General features: G+C 42.6%; 2 protein-coding genes across 2 annotated transcripts in view; one reads left to right on the top strand and one right to left on the bottom strand.

Annotated features, from left to right (window-relative positions):
- The first annotated feature begins 4261 nt into the window (after window positions 1–4261).
- LOC110500266 (serine-threonine kinase receptor-associated protein) overlaps window positions 4262–22661 on the top strand; it is a 32876-nt gene continuing 14476 nt past the window's right edge. The window contains exons 1-2 of the mRNA XM_090214304.1: window positions 4262–4666; window positions 10458–10567. Of these exons, the coding sequence (XP_090070430.1) occupies window positions 10543–10567 (25 nt within the window). The 5' untranslated portion in view covers window positions 4262–4666; window positions 10458–10542. The remainder of the gene's footprint in view (window positions 4667–10457; window positions 10568–22661) is intronic.
- Window positions 4871–12818, bottom strand: LOC110500264 (uncharacterized). The gene is made up of 4 exons (XM_021577530.3): window positions 12542–12818; window positions 11212–11440; window positions 9062–9335; window positions 4871–8754 (listed from the first exon to the last, which is right to left on the bottom strand). The coding sequence occupies exons 2-4, from the start codon at window positions 11302–11304 to the stop codon at window positions 7145–7147; spliced, it is 1977 nt and encodes a 658-aa protein (XP_021433205.1). The 5' UTR covers window positions 11305–11440; window positions 12542–12818; the 3' UTR covers window positions 4871–7144.

Genomic DNA, 22661 nt, shown 5'->3' on the forward strand with positions numbered 1-22661 from the left:
TAACCCTGTTGGAAGTGGAACACCTTGTCACGGTGACGACCCTGACCCCGAGGCTGTTACAAGACCAGGGTTGACTGACCAGCGTTTCATCATCAGAAATAAAAAAAAATATATAAGTGATGAATATAATACATATTCTTTATTTTTTCAGCATTTTTGCTTTCTAGATGTTTCCTTTATTTTCATGAAAAATCTATACTTTTTTGGGGTGATATACAGTTTGTTGATTTGGAATTTGTCTGCTGTATTGTAGTTTTTGACAAATGGATAAGATACTGTGGATAAGATCTGTGCTCTTGCCTCCTGAGTCATACTCAGTGATGATCATTTCTGTTTGATTATTTCTGTCTGTTGAATATATAGATAGATAATCTGTACTGTACTGCATGGGCTTTTCTGCACCAGCTCTGTAAGCCGATTTCTGCCTGTGTTTCAGTAAAAGTGTCAGTTTGTGACTCACTCCTCTGGCTTGACTTCTTTACTGCGTCCATGATCTGTGTCCCACCCAGGGTTGGGTAGGTTACTTTCTAAGTACAGTTACTGGTTCGTCACCGGTCCAAAATTATCAGTAATGTAACTTTTGGATTCCCCAAACTCAGTAAAGTAATCTGATTACATTTAGTTACTTGTAGATGTATTACCCCTTAAGAGGCCTTAGAAGAATACAAAAATGTATGTTACCAATTGAACCAAATTTATTGCAGGATAAATAAATGTTGAAGTTTACATAGGTGGCCTTATATGGATGTTACATTTTACTTTATGAGTTAGTTATGTAGGCTTCTTCTAACCCATCGCTTTCTACTACATATAAAACGATTAAATTATATATTTACATTAAAAAACAGTCTATCAGAATTCCAGTCAATCCAATAGATGTTATACCCATTAATCTTCAAGAATAGGACTTGGAAATATAGAAGTATAGATTAGCCAAATGGTTTTACCTGAGCATAACCCTAAAACGAAGGACTTATTAGCCAGCCCAATGTTGTTTATTTTGTTGTCATGGAGGACTGATTCGAGCTGAAAATAAATAATGCGCTCATGGAATTGCATGCTTTGAGCACTACAGAAAAGTGCTAAATGAATGCCATATACTGCATTTGCTATAGGCCTGTTGGTTAACTTTTTTTGTGACACTTTGATATCTTGATAATATGCAGCTGTTTAAAGGGCAAATCCACAGATGAAACTGCCTTCTCAGCAGAGTTGCAAAGAAAAAGCCATATCCCAGACTGGCCAAAAAAAAGAAAAGATTAAGATGTGCAAAGGACACAGACACTGGACAGAGGAACTTTGCCTAGAATGCCAGCATCCCAGAGTCACCTCTTCACTGTTGATGTTGAGACTGGTGTTTTGTGGGTACTATTTAAAATGAAGCTGCTAGTTGAGGTCTGTTTCTCAAACTAGACACTCTAAAGTACTTGTCCTCTTGCTCAGTTGTGCACCGTGGCCTCCAATGCCTCTTTCTATTCTGGTTAGAGCCAGTTTGAGCTGTTCTGTGAAGCGACAAGTACACAGGGGCAGGGTAGCCTAGTGGTGAGAGTGTTGGACTAGTAACCGAAAGGTTGCAAGTTCAAATCCCCAAGCTGACAAGGTACAAATCTGTTGTTCTACCCCTGAACAGGCAGTTAACTCACTGTTCTTAGGACGTCATTGAAAATAAGAATTTGTTCTTAACTGACAAAACAGTGTTGTAAGAGATCTTCAGTTTCTTGACAATTTCTCGCATGGAATAGCCTTCATTTCTCGTTTCAGAAGAAAGATCTTTGTTTCTGGCCATTTTGAGCCTGTAATCGAACCCACAAATTCTGATGCTCCAGATACTCAACTAGTCTAAAGAAGGCCAGTTTTATTGCTACTTTATTGCTACTACTGCTAATCAGAACAACAGCTTTTAGCCGTGCTAAGATAATTACAAAAGTGTTTTCTAATGATCTATTAGCCTTTTTAAAATGATAAACTTGGATTAGCTAACACAACGTGCCATTGGAACACAGGAGTGATGGTTGCTGATAATGGGCCTCTGTACGCCTATGTAGATATTCCACAAACAATCTGCCGTTTCCAGCTACAATAGTCATTTACAACATTAATAATGTCTACACTATTATTTCTGATCAATTTGATGTTATTTTAATGGACAAAAATGTGCTGTTCTTTCAAAAACAAGGACATTTCGAAGTGACCCCAAACTTTTGAACGGTAGTGTATAAATACAGTTGAAGTCGGAAGTTTACATACACTTAGGTTGGAATCATTAAAACTCGATTTTCAACCACTCCACAAATTTCTTACTAACAAACTATAGTTTTGGCAAGTCGGTTAGGACATCTACTTTGTGCATGACACAAGTAATTCTTCCAACAATTGTTTACAGACAGATTATTTAACTTATAATTCAATGTATCACAATTCCAGTGGGTCAGAAGTTTACATACACTAAGTTGACTGTGCCTTTCAACAGCTTGACAATTATGCAATGGCTTTAGAAGCTTCTGATAGGCTAATTGACATCATTTGAGTCAATTGGAGGTGTACCTGTGGATGTATTTCAAGGCCTACCTTCAAACTCAGTGCCTCTGCTTGACATCATGGGAAAATCAAAAGAAATCAGCCAAGACCTCAGAAAAAAAGATTGTAGACCTCTACAAGTCTGGTTCATCCTTGGGAGCAATTTCCAAACACCTGGAGGTACCACGTTCATCTGTACAAACAATAGTACGCAAGTATAAACACCATGGGACCAAGCAGCCATCATACCGCTCAGGAAGGAGATGCGTTTTGTCTCCTGGAGATGAACGTACTTTGGTGTGAAAAGTGCAAATCAATCCCAGAACAACAGCAAAGGACCTAGTGAAGATGCTGGAGGAAACAGGTACAAAAGTATCTATATCCACAGTAAAACGAGTCCGATATCGACATAATCTGAAAGGCCGCTCAGCGAGGAAGAAGCCACGGCTCCAAATTAAAAAGCCAGACTACGGTTTGCAACTGCACATGGGGACAAAGATCGTACTTTTTGCAGAAATGTCCTCTGGTCTGGTGAAACAAAAATAGAACTGTTTGGCCATAATGACTATCGTTATGTTTGGAGGAAAAAGGGGGATGCTTGCAAGCCAAAGAACACCGTCCCAACTGTGAAGCATGGGGGTGGCAACATCATGTTGTGGGGGTGCTTTGCTGCAGGAGGGACTGGTGCACTTCACAAAATAGATGGCATCATGAGGAATGGAAATTATGTGGATATATTGAAGCAACATCTCAAGACATCAGAAGCTTGGTTGCAAATGGATCTTCCAAATGAACAATGACCCCAAGCATACTTCCAAAGTTGTGGCAAAATATCTTAAGGACAACAAAGTCAAGGTATTGGAGTGGCCATCACAAAGCCCTGACCTCAATCCTATAGAAAAAATGTGGGCAGAACTGAAAAAGTGTGTACGAGCAAGGAGGCCTACAAACCTGACTCAGTTACACCAGCTCTGTCAGGAGGAATGGGCAAAAAAAATCACCCAACTTATTGTGGAAAGCTTGTGGAAGGCTACCCAAAACATTTCACCCATGTTAAACAATTTAAAGGCAATGCTACCAATTGAGTGTATGTAAACTTCTTATACACTGAAAATGTGATGAAAGAATTAAAAGCAGAAATAAATCACTCTCTACTATTATTCTGACATTTCACATTCTTACAATAAAGTGGTGATCCTAACTGACCTAGAAAATAATTTTTACTAGGATTAAATGTCAGAAATTGTGTAAACTTCCAACTTCAACTGTATATGTGCCTTTTTTCAATGCTGATTGGAATGTCATTGAGAAAACATAGAAGTGTCAGATTATTTTTTGGAAATCCTCTCTGAATTTAAAAGTAATCCTCGAAGTAAGCATTCGTTTTTCAAAATGTATCTGTAATCTTATTCCAATATTTTTGCTGGTAACGTAATGGATTACAGTTACCGTTTTTTTGTAGTCCCTTACATGGTCCCGCTTATATGGCTTGGAGCCTTTGCTCCTCCATTGATGTACCTTTATGTGTATTAGAGGGAGTGCAAGACTATATTAGTGCATCTGCGTGTAAGAGAAAGAGGTTGTATGACAGAGGGAGTGTGTGTCTTTGTTAGAGGACACTCTTAGAGGGTTTTACAATTACAGACCCTAAACATGCTTATTTCCTCACTTTCTGCCTGAGTACCTCCCCTCAACACACACACACACACACATTACCAAACCACAGCTTTAGTTGCCCTTGCTCACACTCCCAAAGAAGCCAATGCCCCAGATCTTCTTGGTCACACACACTCAGATACACACTTAGACCAATGCCCCACAGAGGGAAAGAAAGGCTCTCTGTTGGGGCTGGGAAAAGTGGTCTGACTGCAGTGTAGACAGCATACCCATGTGAAACTGGGAGCTACCGTCCACCTATCAGAGAGAGGACACAGTGGGCTACAGCGCTCCAGGAAATATTCTGTATGTAAGAGAAAGTATCTCAATAGTCTTCCAATTTTCCTCTGCCGTCAGATCTGAAAAAGGGAAAGCTTAAAACAATATCAAGGAAGATTTATGGGAATTTGACTCTCCAATTATTTCATCGTAGCGGCAGAAAGGAGACACGGAACTTTGGAATCATGACCTTCATGGATGGACAGTCAAAAGGGTAATAGAATGAGTGTTTAGAATGTAAGCTGAGATGAGTTAATGCATGCATGGAAATCGTGTCGGTTTACTGTTCAATTAAAACCATGGTGAATTATTTCCCAGGGAAGGTCAATCATTATAAACCAAATACTGAGATTTTACTCATCCATAACATTCCATAGTAAATGCCCTGCGAAGAATAACAAACTCTGGATAGGAAAAGTAATGTATATTACTCTCTTTATTAAGTGACACAGATGTCCATTAAACGTTGTGTACAATATGACAATGAGCAAAAAAATATGAAGGCGCTGTTGTACCATACCAGCAACTTAAATTGACAATTTGTAAATGTTAATTGAATGTCAAATAAAGATGTTGTCCGTGAGGCTTTTTTGTTTCTCGCTCTGGGTCTGCAAACTACAGGTATATTTCCCCCAGTGTGTGTTTGTGTGTATTAGATACTTCAAGAGTTACTGTAGATTTACTACAAAACCGGAGTCAAGATATTAATAGTTAAATATGTTTCACTCACACAACCACAATAATGTGTGCATGATGTAACACAGGATCCTTCATGAGTTACTGTAGATGAACTACAGAACCGGAGTCTGACTTTTTTCATCAAATAAAACTTTAAAATGGACAAACATGTTTCACGCAGACACACCCGAGCACACGTACACACACTCGCACACACACACACACACACACACACACACACACACACACACACACACACACACACACACACACACACACACACACACACACACACACGCGCGCACACACACAGGGTTATGTACCAATATAGCTGCAGTCCAGAGAGAAACAAGAGGCATCAGTTATGATGACAGTTCAATTACATATTGCAAATGCAAGTGCAGCATACATGAACAAAAGAAATTGGTCCTTGTGAGTATTTCTGGATTCTGTGGCTTCAGTGTTTGTGTTTTGGGCATTACAAGCCCTTGCCAGTCCTCACTAAGTACATTTCTCCACCCTCAAAGTAGTAAAAGTCTACTTTTCAAACCACATTCAGTGGTTTTGTGTGGGAGGCACGTCCATGGAGTAAAAAATACCCTTCAGCCAGCGGTGTAGTGACATATCACTCCTTTCCTAAAAACTCAAACCTGGGCTCTTTTCTGTGACTTAACAGTCAGAAAAATGTCATATGAGGAGATTAAACACATGGGGTCGCTTCAGAACTTCCAATAATGTTATATCCTTAGAGCTGAGCATATGAGGTAAATGAATGTAAACTAGTTTAATTGCTGCTTACTTTGCTTGCTATGTCAATCAATCGTTACGTTTATAAGCTTTGCTCTTGCCTGAAGGAATGTAGCCCCTTCCGAGTGACCTGTCTTCAACATACCATAAGGCACCAGTGGAAATCAATGGGTGCATAAATACCTATATAGTAAAATATAATCAATATGCATGAGTAGGATGGTTACCGTCCTCACAGGGAATATAGGTACATTCTAATAGATCAGTGAGTGAAGCTAATTCAACCTTATTCTACCAGGAAATAAGCCACGTCCTTGTTCATGCTCATAAGAACTGCATGGTGAGATACATCACACTCATAATAACCCCCTGGACAACAACAATGCTCATATCGGTTAACAAAATAACATGCTGTGAGGCTCTTCAGTTCTCAGGTGACTTCAATGTCAGTTTCTAATGATTCAAGTTCACTTTATCAGTACCAGCAGTACCAGCCTCAAACCGATCAGTAATCAATATAGTGTCATACAAAGTAAATGTAGTTTTTTTGGGGAGGGGGTATATAAATCCATCTTTGGAGAGTGACAGGATGAAAGGATTCTCACTGGTAGCTGAGTATGTGACATCAGAGGGAGGCAAAGGGAGTAAAACATCTGTCTCTGCCAAATGTGCCAATGCCAAAGGCATTCAGCTGTCTGCGTTCCCCTTTGCACAGGCCTGTTTTTTGTCTGTTTTGGCCCAGAGAAAAAAATAGAGGTACATGTCTACTGTGATGTAGCGGAAAAACCATGTCTTGGTTCAGAGGCAATGTAAAACACTGAGTAGGATTACAGTTAAATAGAGCACAATAAAGAGACGGAGCTTTGATGCATATAACAGCTCCGTGGGAGTGTGGGAGTTGTTGGGTGAATGTATTTGTGGGTATGAGTGCATGTGCACGTATGTGTTTGACGAGTGCGTGTGTACACACGTGCGCGTGTGTGTATTTGAAGAAAAAAAAACGTACGCGTGCTCATTTGTCAACTAGGCCATGTGACGCGTCGGACTCGTTTGTCAGCATTCATTGGCTCAGAACCTGGTGTGCCGGGTTTCAACCAGGAACCTGTTTCATTCCACAGTAAATAGGGGTATCCTCTCCTGCCACACCTCACATCCTTTCAGAAAAAAATCGCCGGAGGCATTAGTTGCGCCTGTCCACCTGGAATCTGAATGGAGGTTATGCAGAGGAGACAATTAAAGAAGGAAGACAGAGGTGGCGATCCCAGAGTTAGAAAGTGTCTTTCAGCAGTCCCAGTTTCCGGAGCGCATCCTTGCGCGACTCATCCGACGCTCCCCGTCCGGAGAACTGCACAGTGATCCCTTGGGAGCGGAAGGACGGCTTGGAGACGGCGGACTTCGGCCGGGGCTCCGGGGGAGACGCCACCACCCTGTTGGAGCTAGGGGGAGTGCTGTAGCAGAAAGGTCTGGGGGCTTGAGAAGGCACTGGGGATGAAGCTTTGCTGGGGGACCTCACTAGAGTGTGTGTGAGGATGTCAGGGTTGGTAATGGGGGAGGGGGTGGTGTGGGATGGGGTGACCATTCTGGTCTTCCCCCCGTAGCTGTTGACCTCGTAGGGCATGGTTTCTACTTTGGTTGGGATGGAGGTGGAGGTTGGTGGAGGCATCCTTTTGGCTGGGGTGGAGTTGAAAGCTGGGGGAGGCATCACTCTGGCTGGGGTGGGGGTGGAGACAGGGGGAGGCATCACTTTGGCTGGGGTGAAGTTGGAGGCTGGGGTAGGCATCACTCTGGCGGAGGTGGATGCTGGGGAAGGTATGGCCCTGCTCTGGATGTCTGGTTGTGGTGGATCAGGCCTGGTTGTGGTAACAGGAGCAGGTTTCATTACCTTAGTCTTACCCCCATAAGGGTTGAAGTCACTGTGAGAGGTCACTGGGTGGGCCTTGCTGCCATGGCAACTGGTGGAGGGAGCAGCAGCAGCCTTAGAGGGGTTCACCACGATGGTCTTCCCGCCGTAGCTGTTAAAGTCCTTGGACGAAACTTCGGGCGGGGGAGAAGTAGGCTTGTTGTCATGGATACTGGCGTGAGAGCTGTTGGTGTTGACTGTTACTGGTGGCAAGGGGCTTGCCTGGCTGGCCACGCCTGGTTTACTCATGGGTGTCAGTGTAGGTGTAGGAACGGGTGTAGGGGTGGCAACCGGAATCGGGGCAGCAGCGGGTTTGGCGTTTGTGCTGCTCTTGGGGGTGATTATAAGAGAGAAATCCCCTGACGGGGAGCGGTTTCGGCTCAAGCCCAGTTTGGACAGTGCCTCCATCCGGGACTTATTTGGAGTGGGATCCCTGCAAGACACACTGCGGGTGGGAAGGTTTACCTGGACCTTCTGCAGCCCATGGAGTTCCTCTGCCTCCACAGGGTGGGACGTCCCTGATAGGTTAGCCAGCATCTGAGACTTCCTGTCCTGGAGGTTCACACTGGCCAGCGAATCGCTGTGGTGCTGATTGCTGCCCATTATCATGCTGATGTTGACGGGGTAATGGTTGGGCTTGGCTGAGGTGGTCGGACCCTGTTTGATTGGATAATCTGGGGAGGTGGGTGGTCTCTCTATGTTCTCCAAATCAAGGTTCCTACGGTGGTTGGACAGGAGGGAGGAGGAGAGGATGTTGGTGTTCCCCCCGCTCCCCTGGTTCTCGGCGATCTTCTGGGCGATGACGACGGGGGTGGGGACGGAGCCTACAGGCTGGTACAGGGCGTGGCCATAGGGGCCATTGTCTTTTCCAGGAAGGGGCAGGTTGCACTCTGTAGGGAAGTTTTCTATCACCTCGCGCCTCGGTTTGTTATCAAAATGCCTCTCAGGGTTGTTCATTACCATATTCTGGGTGAAATCTGCAAAAAGAAAGTTTGAGAGGTAAACTCATCAGTTCCCTATACATTCTGTATATTCAAAGGACAAGGTCAATGGCAAGTCTATATCTTCAAAAAACCATTGGGTCAATGGCAAGTCTGAATCATATTTCTTGTAGAATGACTACACGCTGCAAATGTCAATGCTGAGTAATCCGTCATTCTGATGACAGTGATAAAGTCTGATCTCATTTGACTGTAGCAATTCCAATGATCAAAGGGACTGGTAATCATAATCAAATGTAAACAGTACTCTTCAGGGTGGAGCAAGTAGTGGACTGTGCTGTACCTGGCATGGAGGACTTGAACGGTGCCTGTATGGGGTGGACTAGATCAGGCTGTGCTGGGCGAACCAGGTCTATGATGTCCTGGTCCTTGGTGCTGGTGGGTCTGTCCAAGGCTGAGCGGGGTGGTACGGGGCTGGGGGCAGATGCCAGGATGGGGGGTCCTGGTCCATCAAGCTCATCTACTGCTGGGGCAGTCAGAAGGGAGTCAATGGTCTCCTCAAAGAACAAGATACAATCCTGCTCCTCCTGGCTTAAGAACTGAAGCGCTTTATCCTCCTGTAGGGGGCGACACAGAGCACAGGGCAACACAACACACACGAGTCACTTGGATGGGAAGAACCGGCTACAGGGACACACTAGTAGATCATCAAAAACGTAGGTTAACGGTGCTCTTTGGTTAAGGGGTAATTGGTCATACATGAGTTACTGTTATACAATAATGTATGTCACAGTAATGTATCTCCTATAACATCTCAGGTCTAGTGTATGGAATATACTTCCTGTTGCCCAAAAGAGTTATGTAAAGGATGTAAACAAACATAGATCCTGTTGGTTTAGCCTTTCTCCTCCTACTTGAAAGGACCATACACACTACACCAAATGTTGATCTGCCGTTTGTCTGGCGTTCGTTTGGTGCGCCATGTATTAGAGACCACCCGCTGGTGGACAGCTGACTGCCAACATTTTTGCACAATTCTTAACTGAGAGACCCTGTGTCCCAATCCATAAAGCTGCCTGCCATCTCTCGTATGTTTATGTATGTGTATGAGCGACAGTGAGAACACAGGGCTGCTTGTTCGTGCTCTCCCACCTCCCAACCTTCTAAATCCCCCCAACATAGCTCAGAGCCCTGGAGGGAGGAGCCTACACCCTCTAGCCCCTCCTACAGGGAGACCTCACTGCCTACATGTTACATCACTACCTGTCCCTCTGTACAGAGCACATGCAGCCACAGAACAACAGGCATAGGGTATCCAATGATAGGGCTGCTTTGACAGCTGCTGGATGACACTGACTATAGCTTTTCCACTGCTCTCTGGGTTCTGTTTCACTCAAGATAATGTGCTGAATTAAAGGGCAACCTGGTTAGATTGTTTAAAATTAACCGTAATGGGTTTAGGAAAAAGGCATAAGGTCAACAGAATGCACAATCCAGCTAGAGACTAGCTATATATACTGTAGATCCCCCATAAAACAATGTGCCATCTAAATACACACATGTAGGGAGTAGACACACAAACCCAGGAAAGCACACACAGACACAAATAACTGGCTGACCATGGCCCATTTTATATTGCAACAAGAAAGTAAAAAACAGATGCACCCATACACCTTTCATTGACAATTACCACCACTGTCAATTAGTGACAAACAAACTATTTTTGTTTGCCGTTTCAGGTTACGACCCTGTGCCTGTGATTACTAGGGTAACAGGTTGCCACTGCAGCAGAATGCCATCTCGTTGCTAGGCATCACTGTAAGGATGGAGAGATCAACCTTTACCAGAGGTAAATATTTACCACAACACAGACCTGTTCTATTCAGCCACACATACACACACCAACCATACACACACACACACACACACACATGTGCACACGCACCCATGTGTACACTCACACGCACGCACACACACACACCTGCAGACAAACTTAGTTGAAACCAAACACCACTGACTTTTGTTGTGTGATGCAGGACCTACAAAACTGCACCGTAACCGGTTTCCCTTAGTCTCCGTGGTGTGTGTGTGTGTGTGTGTGTGTGTGTGTGTGTGTGTGTGTGTGTGTGTGTGTGTGTGTATGTGTGTGTGTATATATGTGTGTGTGTGTGTGTGTGTGTGTGTCATCCCTGAGGCATGCAACAGGATGTAGTGGTTAATCCTGTGTAATTTCTCAGTGACAGTATGACAGAGGGGGGTATGGAGACAGACTTCGCTGTATAAACAGCACAGTCAGGTTTGAAAAGCACAGCAAGTCACACAATGAAAAGCACCTGCTCTCAACCAGGAACAGGTGAATTCTTCAATGCCATACCCCCCTAACATGGGTGCATAAATTGTGAACAAATGGAGAAATATTTCAAATGTTATATTTGAGATACTAAGAGAAAAAAAAAACATTAACTGAAATGTTTTCATTCAAGTTATACTCACAAATGGTCTACTGCGGGAGTTTCTATTTGCGCCATCATGACCCCCGTTGACCCCGAAATGGAGGTTAGGATTGGCCTGCACTCGGACGTCCATGGTTATCGGGTCAAATGCCAGGTGACTTGTGGGTATCTCATGAGGGGTCAGTGGTTTCCGAGCAGTCCTTGGAGATAAAGTCCGGGAACGTGTCTGCTCTCACTCTGAATAATCTATTAATCTCCTCAAACACAGTCTAGAAACAAATAGAGAGAGGAGGAACGGCATAAAGGAGGCCAGCTCAAACAATAACACAGTAGTAGTTGTACAGTATAAGACTACTTCCCTGATAGCCTGGACTAAGACTGTACCGTAATAGAATGAATGTAATAATACAGTGGTGTTTTGGTTTACTATAACATCAATACCATGTTGTTGACTGTTTAAATAATCTCGGGGGAAACAGCTGGTGAGAACAGAACACTCCCCCACAGCTCTCCTTGGGAAAATGTCTCCCTCCTTCCTTCCCCCTCCCCAAACACTTATTCAGTGTAAGTCTACATCATGTAAATACCAAACTCTCAACACAAAGTTTGAACTCCAAGCTGACACTGAGTCAACCATCTCAGCTGAAGTGAAGTATCAAAAGTTATTTTGCAGCAGGTCGTCATGTTTGCCATTGCTGGTCTCCTCAGCTGGGGGGAGGCACATCCCCAAGTCATAGGCAAGAAGAAGGTGCACCTTGTTCAGTAGGTCCCTCGACGAGTGCGTCCTTGTCACTTGTGATAGTTATTACACTCTCTATAGCAGGTAGTTATTACAATATACCTATTACATGTAGTTATTACAATATACCTATTACATGTAGTTATTACAATATACCTATTACATGTAGTCACGTTTTTTTCCCCCACCAGTCACTCCATGGGAAGTTATGGCACAGAATCACTGGTACAGAGCTCATGAACTGATAGACGAGTTATTCTGGATCAGGTATGTTAGCGACGAGCAAACAGGCTCCACCAGACAAGCCCTCCTTGTTTAGGACCTTCAAATAAACCTACATTGGACGCTCAAAGCTGTTGAGTGATTTGTCAAGGTGACTGCTTTGACACATTCCATTCTCGCCACTGGTTTCGATGTAGTCTATGAGTTTAGGTCATGATCAAATAAAACCTAAAATTAAGATAGTTTGCAGTGGGACACTGGGACTTCCTATTCCCAGTCCCAGTATTTTCTACGCAAATATTCTACCCAGTGAGTCCAAAATAGGTTTCCATAGACACAGGGTATGGTAGACACATTTACATTGAATGTACTTTACTTAACTTTATTAAAAATTGAGAGATGCACTTACCTTTTAAAATAATCTTAAAATAACCATAGGCTACAGAGATAAATATAAAAAATGTCCCAAAACGCCACTCTGTATACAGGGATGGAGTAACAAACTCTTCCTTTTCGAAAACAAAAACATTAAATCGTTAGCTTTGTTCTGTAAATTCTCTTCCCTCCCGTCTCCTCGCGGAACAGGCGTGCTTGGCGAACTCCCCGTGCGTAATGTGGCAGGTCTCCTGTTCCAGTGGAGCGTTAAGCGCACAGGACTCCACCCAATACAGCAGCTGAGCAGTAAACTGGAGCTTTCATTCAAGTGCTGGAGACTGCCCACTGACTCATATAAACGACTAAGACCGCCTTTCTTTGAGTCCCAGTTAAATATGTCGGCGATTAAAGGCTTTTTCACTTACACATTTAAGCAACCTTGAACTTAACGCATGCACTAACGTGTCACATCTGGAATGTTCTGCAAACCTTTTGCTACAGACCCTATAACCTTAATAATTATGAGTTCATATCATGCACGAAATGTAATTAATAATACTGTTTAGCCTACACATTCCGTGTAGCAGCTTTTGCCCTGCCCTGATTGGGACCAACATTTAACAAACCAGACTCTCTAGACTAGAGTTTCATTAGTTTCAGCTTTGGCACAAATGAGATTGGCACCCAGTGCACGACATACCCTGGCCTTGTTAATAACATTTAATTCATAGGCAGGCATGTCTGTTATTTTCATGAATCATAGAGCATCTATTTTATTCCCCAGCCTAATGAATGACATAATTATTGTAATTCCAAAATAACTGTTATCACCATAGCCACACCAAAATTAAAATGCAAGACAATTGGAGTGTTATGTAGTTTGGTTTACCTTCCAATATTGCGTTTAATTTGAGGACATGTATTTTTTTAGTCATAACTCGGAAGTCTTTGGCCGCAGTTTTTGCTGCTGGCGTTACCCTATTCGTCACCCATAATAGAATGAGGGTTCGTCTTTGTAGCTGTGCCATAATGGCTTCCGTGACCGCATAGCAGCACCGTCGAGCGCTATCGCCATTTTAAAGTAACATATATTCTTATTTTGTGTTTGAAAAAAGCGTAATGCTAATATCGGGGATTTAACGCCACCTGCAGTGCTGGAGCACCCAGTGGCGATCCATCATTCACGGAAGGCGGAGCAGAACCCCACCTGTTTGAGCCCCACCTGTTCAGCTAAAAAATATATACAGTTGAAGTCGGAAGTTTACATACACTTAGGTTGGAGTCATTAAAACTCGTTTTTCAACCACTCCACAAATTTCTTGTTAAGAAACTATAGTTTTGGCAAGTCGGTTAGGACATCTACTTTGTGCATGACACAAATAATTTTTCCAACAATTGTTTACAGGCAGATTATTTCACTGTATCACAATTCCAGTGGGTCAGAAGTTTACATACACTAAGTTGACTGTGCCTTTCAACAGCTTGAAAATTATGTAATGGCTTTAGAAGCTTCTGATAGGCTAATTGACATCATTTGAGTCAATTGGAGGTGTACCTGTGGATGTATTTCAAGGCCGACCGTCAAACTCAGTGCCTTTGCTTGACATCATGGGAAAATCAAAAGAAATCAGCCAAGACCTCAGAAAAAAAATTATAGACCTGCACAATTCTTGTTCATCTTTCCAAACGCATGAAGGTACCACGCTCATCTGTACAAACAATAGTACGCAAGTATAAACACCATGGGACCACGGAGCCGTCCTACCGCTCAGGAAGTAGGTGCGTTCTGTCTCCTAGAGATTAACGTACTTTGGTGCGAAAAGTGCAAATCAATTCCAGAACAACAGGTACAAAAGTATCTTCATCCACAGTAAAACAAGTCCTATATCGACATAAACTGAAAAGCCGCTCAAGAAAGAAGCCACGGCTCCAAAACCGACATAAAAAAAACAGACTACGGTTTGCAACTGCACATGGGGACAAATATGGTACTTTTTGGAGAAATGTCCTCTGGTCTGATGAAACAAAAATAGAACTGTTTGGCCATAATGACCATTGTTATGTTTGGAGGAAAAAGGGGGAGGCTTGCAAGCCGAAGAACACTGTCCCAACTGTGAAGCACGGGGATGGCAGCATCATGTTGTGAGGGTGCTTTGCTGCAGGAGGGACTAGTGCACTTTACAAAATAGATGGCGTCATGAGGAATGGAAATTATGTGGATATATTGAAGCAACATCTCAAGACTTGGTCGCAAATGTGTCTTCCAAATGGACAATGACCCCAAGCATACTTCCAAAGTTGTGGCAAAATGGCTTAAGAACAACAAAGTCAAGGTATTGGAGTGGCCATCATAAAGCCCTGACCTCAATCCTATAGAACATTTGTGGGCAGAACTGAAAAAGCGTGTGTGAGCAAGGAGGCGTGCAAACCTGACTCAGTTATACCAGCTCTGTCAGGAGGAATAGCCCAAAATTCACCCAAATAATTGTGGGGAGCTTGTGGAAGGCTACCCGAAATGTTTGGCCCAAGTTAAACAATTTAAAGGCAATGCTACCAAATACTAATACTGTGACGAAAGAAATAAAAGCTGAAATAAATAAATAAAAGCTGAAATAAATCATTCTCTCTACTATTATTCTGACATTTCACATTCTTAAAATAAAGTGGTGATCTTAACTGATCTAAAACAGGGAATATTTACTAGGATTAAATGTCTGGAATTGTGAAAAACTGAGTTTAAATTTATTTGGCTAAGGTGTATGTAAAACTTCCGACTTCAACTGTATATACAGTACCAGTCAAAAGTTTGGACACACGTACTCATTCAGGGGTATTTCCTAATTTTTACTATTTTCTACATTGTAGAACAATAGTGAAGACATCAAAACTATGAAATAACATATGGAATCAGGCAGTAACCAAAAAAGTGTAAAAAAAAAATCTAAATATATTTGAAATTGGAGATTCTTCAAAGTAGCTACCCTTTGCCTTGATGACAGCTTTGCACACTCTTGGCATTCTCTCAACCAGCTTCACCAGGAATTCAGAATGCAGAATTATTCAACTCAGAATTCCAGTTCGGGAACGCTGTGCCACCAAACGCCTGAGTATGCCTCTTCCTAGAGCTCTAACCTGAAGATCACTGACGTCATGATTCAACCTTGTTCCCCCCCCCCCAGAGTTCCCAGTTGTCTTGACAGCACCATAAATCCAGAGAATGACAGATTTTGATGACAAAATTTGCCCTCAAGAAGGACCACCGCGCCACCTTCCTGTTCAATTGAGCACAGTACAACGGTGAGTCCTAAAATGTCTTGCATGCTGCTGCATAAATGATGTAATATGCCAGGAAGATATCTATACCATAGCTAAGAAAGTATTGCTAAGTGTATGTTGTGTAGTAAGCTGTTAGTAGCCCATGTGCCTCACCCTAATAATTTGGTCCCTTTCCCACCTCATAATTTAGCCTACTGTTCTGACTTCGTAGTGCTTGCACAAGATTTACATGCTAAATTTGCCACTGATCCCCGCTATCTAGCAGTGGTGTAAAAAGTATTCAAATCTCATGCTTGAGCAAAATGAAAAGATACCTTAATAGAAAATGACAAGGTAAAGTGAGTCACCCAGTAAAATACTACTTGAGCAAAAATCTAAAAGTATTTGGTTGTAAATATTTCTTAAGTATCAAAAGTAAATGTAGTTGCTAAAATATACTTAAGTATCAAAAGTAAAAGTACATATAATTTAAAATTCCTTGTATTAAGATGGCACAATTTTCTGTTTTTTTTATTATTTATTTTTGGATACTCAGACATCATTTACAAACACAGTATTTGTGTTTAGTGAGTCTGCCAGATCAGAGGCAGTAGTGATGACCAGGGATGTTCTCTTGATAAGTATGCGAATTGGACACTCTCCTGTCCTGCTAAGCATTTAAAGTGTAACGAGTACTTTTGGGTGTCAGGGAAAATGTATGGAGTAAAAAGTACCACATTTTCTTTAGGAATGTAATGAAGTAAAAGTAGTCAAAAATATAACTAGTAAAGTAAAATACAAATACCCCAAAAAACGACTTAAGTAGCACTTCAAAGTATTTAAAAAAAATACTTTGAATAAATTTTCTCCCCTTTTCTCCCCAATTTAGTGGTATCCAATTGTTAGTAATTACTATCTTGTCTCATCGCTACAACTCCCGTACGGGCTCAGGAGAGACGAAGGTCGAAAGTCATGCGTCCTCCGAAAGACAACCCAACCAAGCCGCACTGCTTCTTAACACAGCGCGCATCCAACCAGGAAGCCAGCCACACCAATGTGTCGGAGGAAACACCGTGCACTTGGCGACCTTGGTTAGCGCGCACTGCGCCCGGCCCGCCACAGGAGTCGCTGAAGCGATGAGACAAGGATATCCCTACCGGCCAAACCCTCACTAACCCGGACGACACTAGGCCAATTGTGCGTCGCCACACGGACCTCCCGGTCGCGGCCGCCTGCGACAGAGCCTGGGCGCGAACCCAGAGTCTCTGGTGGCACAGCTAGCGCTGCCACCCGGGAGGCCACCAAAGTATTTTTACTTAAGTACCTTACACCACTGCCATCTAGTGGCCTCAACAAATGAATGCATTTTCTTCAAACAATATTGGGTTTAGGGACTCCCAGTGGTGATTTTAGCATGTCAATATTGGTGATAAATCCCAGCAAAGCCACTGCACAACACAACACTAAACAATACATGAATTGCACTATAACAGTGACCAACGGTGCACACAAACTGTTAGGGCCTACATAAAGCTGTCCCAACAGCAGAGCTTTCTTTTCAGCACCATGGAGTGAATCCTTACCACCGCTACGCCTGGCTATCAGCATTTTCTGGCAGCGAAACAGTTCATTCAGCCTCATTTACTGCCTTTTTAAAAACCATATCTGATATGGCTGACTTGTTTAAACAAATGTGTTGTCTACTGACAATTGAGATGTACAAACTATGGCATAAGAGAACGATGAGCGGATAAGAGGCAATCCGTCATTTCCAATAAGACCTTAATGAGCGAGCTAAGACGGTCGTAGTCAATATAACTATTTGTTCAGGGGAATAATTCAGAACATGGGCCGTTCTTACAGTATTCTCTCTGTACACAAGGTGAGGAACATAGGATAAATAAATGGGGCATATAAGCAGACAATGAAATCTCTTACAATATTCGATGATGACATTTCTCTAAAACAGGCCATAGGCTACATGTTCACCACCAAGTTAGAACAGTAGGCTAAATTATCAGGGGGAAAGGGACCACATTTTTAGGGTGAGGCACATTGATATCATGCATATTTTCCTGGCATATTTCATCATTTATGCAGCAGCATACAAGACATTTTTGGACTCACCATTGTGCTGTGCTCACTTGAACAGGAAGGTGGCTCTGCGGTCCTTCTCATGGGCAATTTTTTTCATTCAACTTTGTCATCAAAGTCTGGCATTCTCTGGATTTATGGTGCTTTCAAAACAACTGGGAACTAAAAAAGAAAAACGAGGTGGAATCATGATGACGTCAATGATCTTCAGGTCGTAGCTCTAGAAAGAGGCCCCAAGTTCCCTACTTGAATTCCGAGTTGTATGACCGTTCAAAACGTATAGTTCTCAGTTGTCTTGAAAGCAATGAAGTTTGAGATTTCCCAGTTTCCAGTTGTTTTGAACGCGGCAGAAGTCATGCTGAATTGACAGCATGGTCAATGTATTCAACCTTTTCTGGCCCATGGTGTTGCACGTGAATGTTTGTCCTTTTAACCTTGGAAAAGAGACCCTTAAACCCAGACTTGGACCACACACTCTCTCCACCAAATAGCAGGGGAAGAAAATAATTTATCTGCATATGACAAGGATTTGCCAGTAGATTGTCAACGTGATTCATGATGATGACTGCTTGTCTAGCTTGCTAGCTAAGATTTTGAAAGAATGATGTTGACATGATCAGTCCAATCAAGATAGATAAAACGTGATTTGACATCATTTTATCTGTGGCCAATGGCGAGCCTTCTTGGATTTGCACCTCTTATGTAAATATATGGCAGCACCCAAGGGGGCTAGAACTTCCTAGCTGTCCCTGTAGATTGTGCTGTGACGAAGTGTCCCCGTGAGTGACAGAACACTGAGCCAATCACGGCGCAACTAGAGAAGATTACCAACTCCTACGCTCTGTATTTTCCACTGCCTGCCCCTCCACCACAGAAAGCACTGAGTTAGGCTGAAACACCTGCATTTTGGAGCTGCCTTACTCAAGAAAGCAAAGAAGTTTGTATGAGGCTTTATTAACTACATTCTTTTTACATTGTTTGCAAACTGATATGTGACACGTATTAATGCCAAAATAACATGTAAAACAGGCAACAAAAAAATATATATATATAAAACTGTGCTGTGCCCTATCTTCCCTGAATGACAGGTCTCCATTGCCAGTGATATAGCTTAAAGCCACTTACAAACCATAGGCAGCCCAATTTCAAGAAGGGGATAATGATCTGATCATTGGCTGATTGCTCCCAACCCATAATAATCCCTACCCTGTTGACTACTTTGTCCATGATGAAAACAAGATATATCCATCTAGAGCCCTATTTCTACCTCTATGTCGCCACCTGAAAGACACTCAAGAAGCCCTCAATGGCAATGTCCATGCTAAAACAGTTTTTATTCATTCAGAGCATTGAACTATTAAATAACTGAAGACAAGATGGCCGACTGTTATTTTCAACGTAATATACTCACATTTGACGTCTTCATGTCATCCAGAAGCATGACAGACAGTGGATGAATATAAAATATTAAAGGGATAGTTCACCCAAATCACACACTGGTTTCCTTACCCTGTAAGCAGTCTACGGACAAGGTGCGTCCATACTTGCAAACATTTGAAAAAGTTTAAGTTTAAACTTTTTCATTCTCAAAATTCTCATCAGCTAATTAAAATCATTGATGTAGTTGCAGGTGATAAAACGTTACATGTTAGCTGTTGCCATTGCATAACCTGGAACATTTTGCCCTATGCTAACCTGACCAGGTGGCAGTGATTATTTCCTGTAACAAATTCTGCATCAGCCAATTACAAATGTTGATGTAGTTGGACATGATAAAACACTTTTCCATGAGAGCGTCCCATAACAGAAGTCAAATGGCACCATCTGATAATTAAAGATAGTAAAACACACATGAGATTTCAATTGGATGAATAGCCCACAGTGTGGCGAGCCCGACTGCTGGTAATTTTGCCGTTCGCGGCAAGTTCTAATTCATTCAAACAATCAATCAAATGTATTTATAAAGCCCTTTTTTACATCAGCAGATGTCTCAAAGTGCTGTACAGAAACCCAGCCTAAAACCCCAAACAGCAAGCAACGCAGATGTAGAAGCACAGTGGCTAGAAAAAACTCCCTAGAAAGGCAGGAACCTAGAAAGAAACCTAGAGAGGATCCAGGCTCTGTGGTGTGGCCAGTCCTCTTTTGGCTGTGCCGGGTGGAGATTATAAGAGTACATGGCCATTTATGGCCAGATTGTTCTTCAAGATGTTCAAATGTTCATAGATGAGCAGCAGGGTCAAATAATAATCACAGTGGTTGTAGAAGGTGCAATAGATCAGTAAATCAAGAGTAAATGTCAGTTGGCTTTTCATAGCCGATCATTCAGAGGTCGTGACAGCAGGTGCGGTAGAGAGAGAGAGTCGAAATAATCAAATAATTACACCAGATATAACAGACTGACCCTAGCTCCCCGGCACATACACTATTGCAGCAAAGATACTGGAGACTGAGACAAGTGGGTTGGGGGACACTGTGGCCCTGTCCGACGATACCCCCGGACAGGGCCAACCTGGCAGGATATAACCCAACCAACTTTGCCAAAGCACAGCTCCCACACCACTAGAGGGATATCAACAGACCAACGTACTACCCTGAGACAAGGCTGAGTAGAGCCTAGGATGATATCCTCCAGTGCACAAGCCCGAGGGAGTTTAAAAAAAATAGTCTGTGACTCAACCCACTCAACCCCTCCTAGAGACAGCATGGAAGAGCACTAGTAAGCCAGTGACTCAGCCTCTGTGAATCCCAGTGGAGAGAGGGGAGCCGGCCAGGCAGAGACAGCAAGGGCAGTTCGTCGCTCCAGTGCTTTGCCACTCACCTTCGCACCCTTGGGCCAGACTACAATCAATCATAGGACCTACTGAAGAGATGAGTCTTCAGTAAAGACTCAGAGTCTGCATCTCTTACATGGATAGGCAGATCATTCCATAAAAAATGAGCTCAACGGGAGAAAGCCCTGCCTCCAGCTGTTTGCTTAGAAATTCTAGGGACAATAAGGAGGCCTGCGTCTTATGACTGTAGCGTACGTGTAGGTATGTACAGCAGGACCAAATCGGAGAGATATGTAGGAGCAAGCACATGTAATGTTTTGTAGGTTAGCAGTAAAACCTTGAAATCAGCCCTAGCCTTAACAGGAAGCCTATGTAGAGAGGCTAGCACTGGAGTAATAAGAGCCAATTTTTTGGTTCTAGTCAGGAATTGAGCAGCCGAGTTAAGCACTAACTGAAGTTTATTTAGTGCATTATCCAGATAGCCGGAGAGTAGAGCATTGCAGTAGACTAATCTAGAAGTGACAAAAGCAAAAGCATTTTTGCCACATTTTTGGACAAACACTTTCAGATTTTTGCAATGTTACGAAGATGGAAAAAAGCTGTCCTTGAACTATTCTTGATATGTTCGTCCAAAGAGAGATCAGGGACCAGAGCAACGCCGAGGTCCTGAGGACCTTCAGTTTTATTTGAGACTGTACAACCGTCAATATTAATTGTCAGATTCAACAGCAGATCTCTGTTTCTTGGGACCTAGAAACTAGCATCTCTGTTTTGCCCGAGTTTAAAAGTAAAATATTTTCTGCCATCCACTTCCTTATGTCTGAAACACAGGCTTCCAGGGTAGGCAATTTTGGGGCTTCACCATGTGGTCCTAAAACGGAGCCTTGAGGAACACCAAAACGTACAATTGATTTGTCAGAGGACAAACAATCCACAGAGACAAACTGATATCTTTCCGACAGATAAGATCTAAACTAGGCCAGAACTTGTCAGTGTAGACCAATTTGGGTTTCTAATCTCTCCAAAAGAATGTGGTGATCGATAGTATCAAAAGCAGCCCTAAGCTCTAGGAGCACGAGGAGTGCAGAGCCTCGGTCTGACGTCATTAAAAGGTCATTTACCACCTTCACAAGTGCAGTCTCAGTGCTATGATAGGGTCTAAAACCAGACTGAAGCGTTTCATATACATTGTTTGTTTTCTGGAAGGCAGTGAGTTGCTGCGCAACAGATTTTTCTAAACATTCTGAGAGAATGGGAGATTCAATATAGGCTGATATTTAAATTTAAAAAATCTGGGTCAAGGTTTGGCTTTTTCAAGAGAGGCTTTATTATTGCCACTGTTAGTGTGTTTGGTACACAACCAGTGGATAAAGAGCCATTTATTATGTTCAACATAGGAGGGCCACGCACAGGAAGTAGCTCTTTCAGTAGTTTAGTTGGAATAGGGTCCAGTATGCAGCTTGACGGTTTAGAGGCCATGACTATTTTCATGAATGTGTCAAGAGATACAAAAAAAATGTAAACGTGCCAATCTCCATGTATCCTAGGTCCTGGCAGTTCTGTACAGACTCAGAACAATTGAGCTTTGGAGAGATACGCAGATTCAAAGTGGAGTCCATAATTTGCTTTCTAATGATCATGATCTTTTCATCAAAGAAGTTCATGAATTTATCACTGCTGAAGTGAAATATATCCTCTCTTGTTGAATGCTGCTTTATAGTTAGCTTTTCAACAGTATCTAATATAAATTTGGGATTGTTCTTAGCCTCGTTTTACACAGTAAATTCATCAGGCTTGAGCCATGTTCCAGTCAGGCCAATCACATCAAGATTATGATCAGTGAATAGTTCATTGACTATGACTGCTTTGGAAGTGAGGGATCTAACATTAAGTAGCCCTATTTTGAGATATCACAATCTCTTTCAATAATGACAGGAATGGAGGAGGCCTTTATTCCAGTGAGATTGCTAAGGCGAATACCACCATGTTTTGTTTTGCTCAACCTAGGTTGAGGCACAGACACTGTCTCAATGG

The sequence above is a fragment of the Oncorhynchus mykiss genome, chromosome 21 (genome assembly GCF_057628025.1).
Source record: "Oncorhynchus mykiss isolate SJ-2025 chromosome 21, ASM5762802v1, whole genome shotgun sequence".
Classification (NCBI taxonomy): domain Eukaryota; kingdom Metazoa; phylum Chordata; class Actinopteri; order Salmoniformes; family Salmonidae; genus Oncorhynchus; species Oncorhynchus mykiss.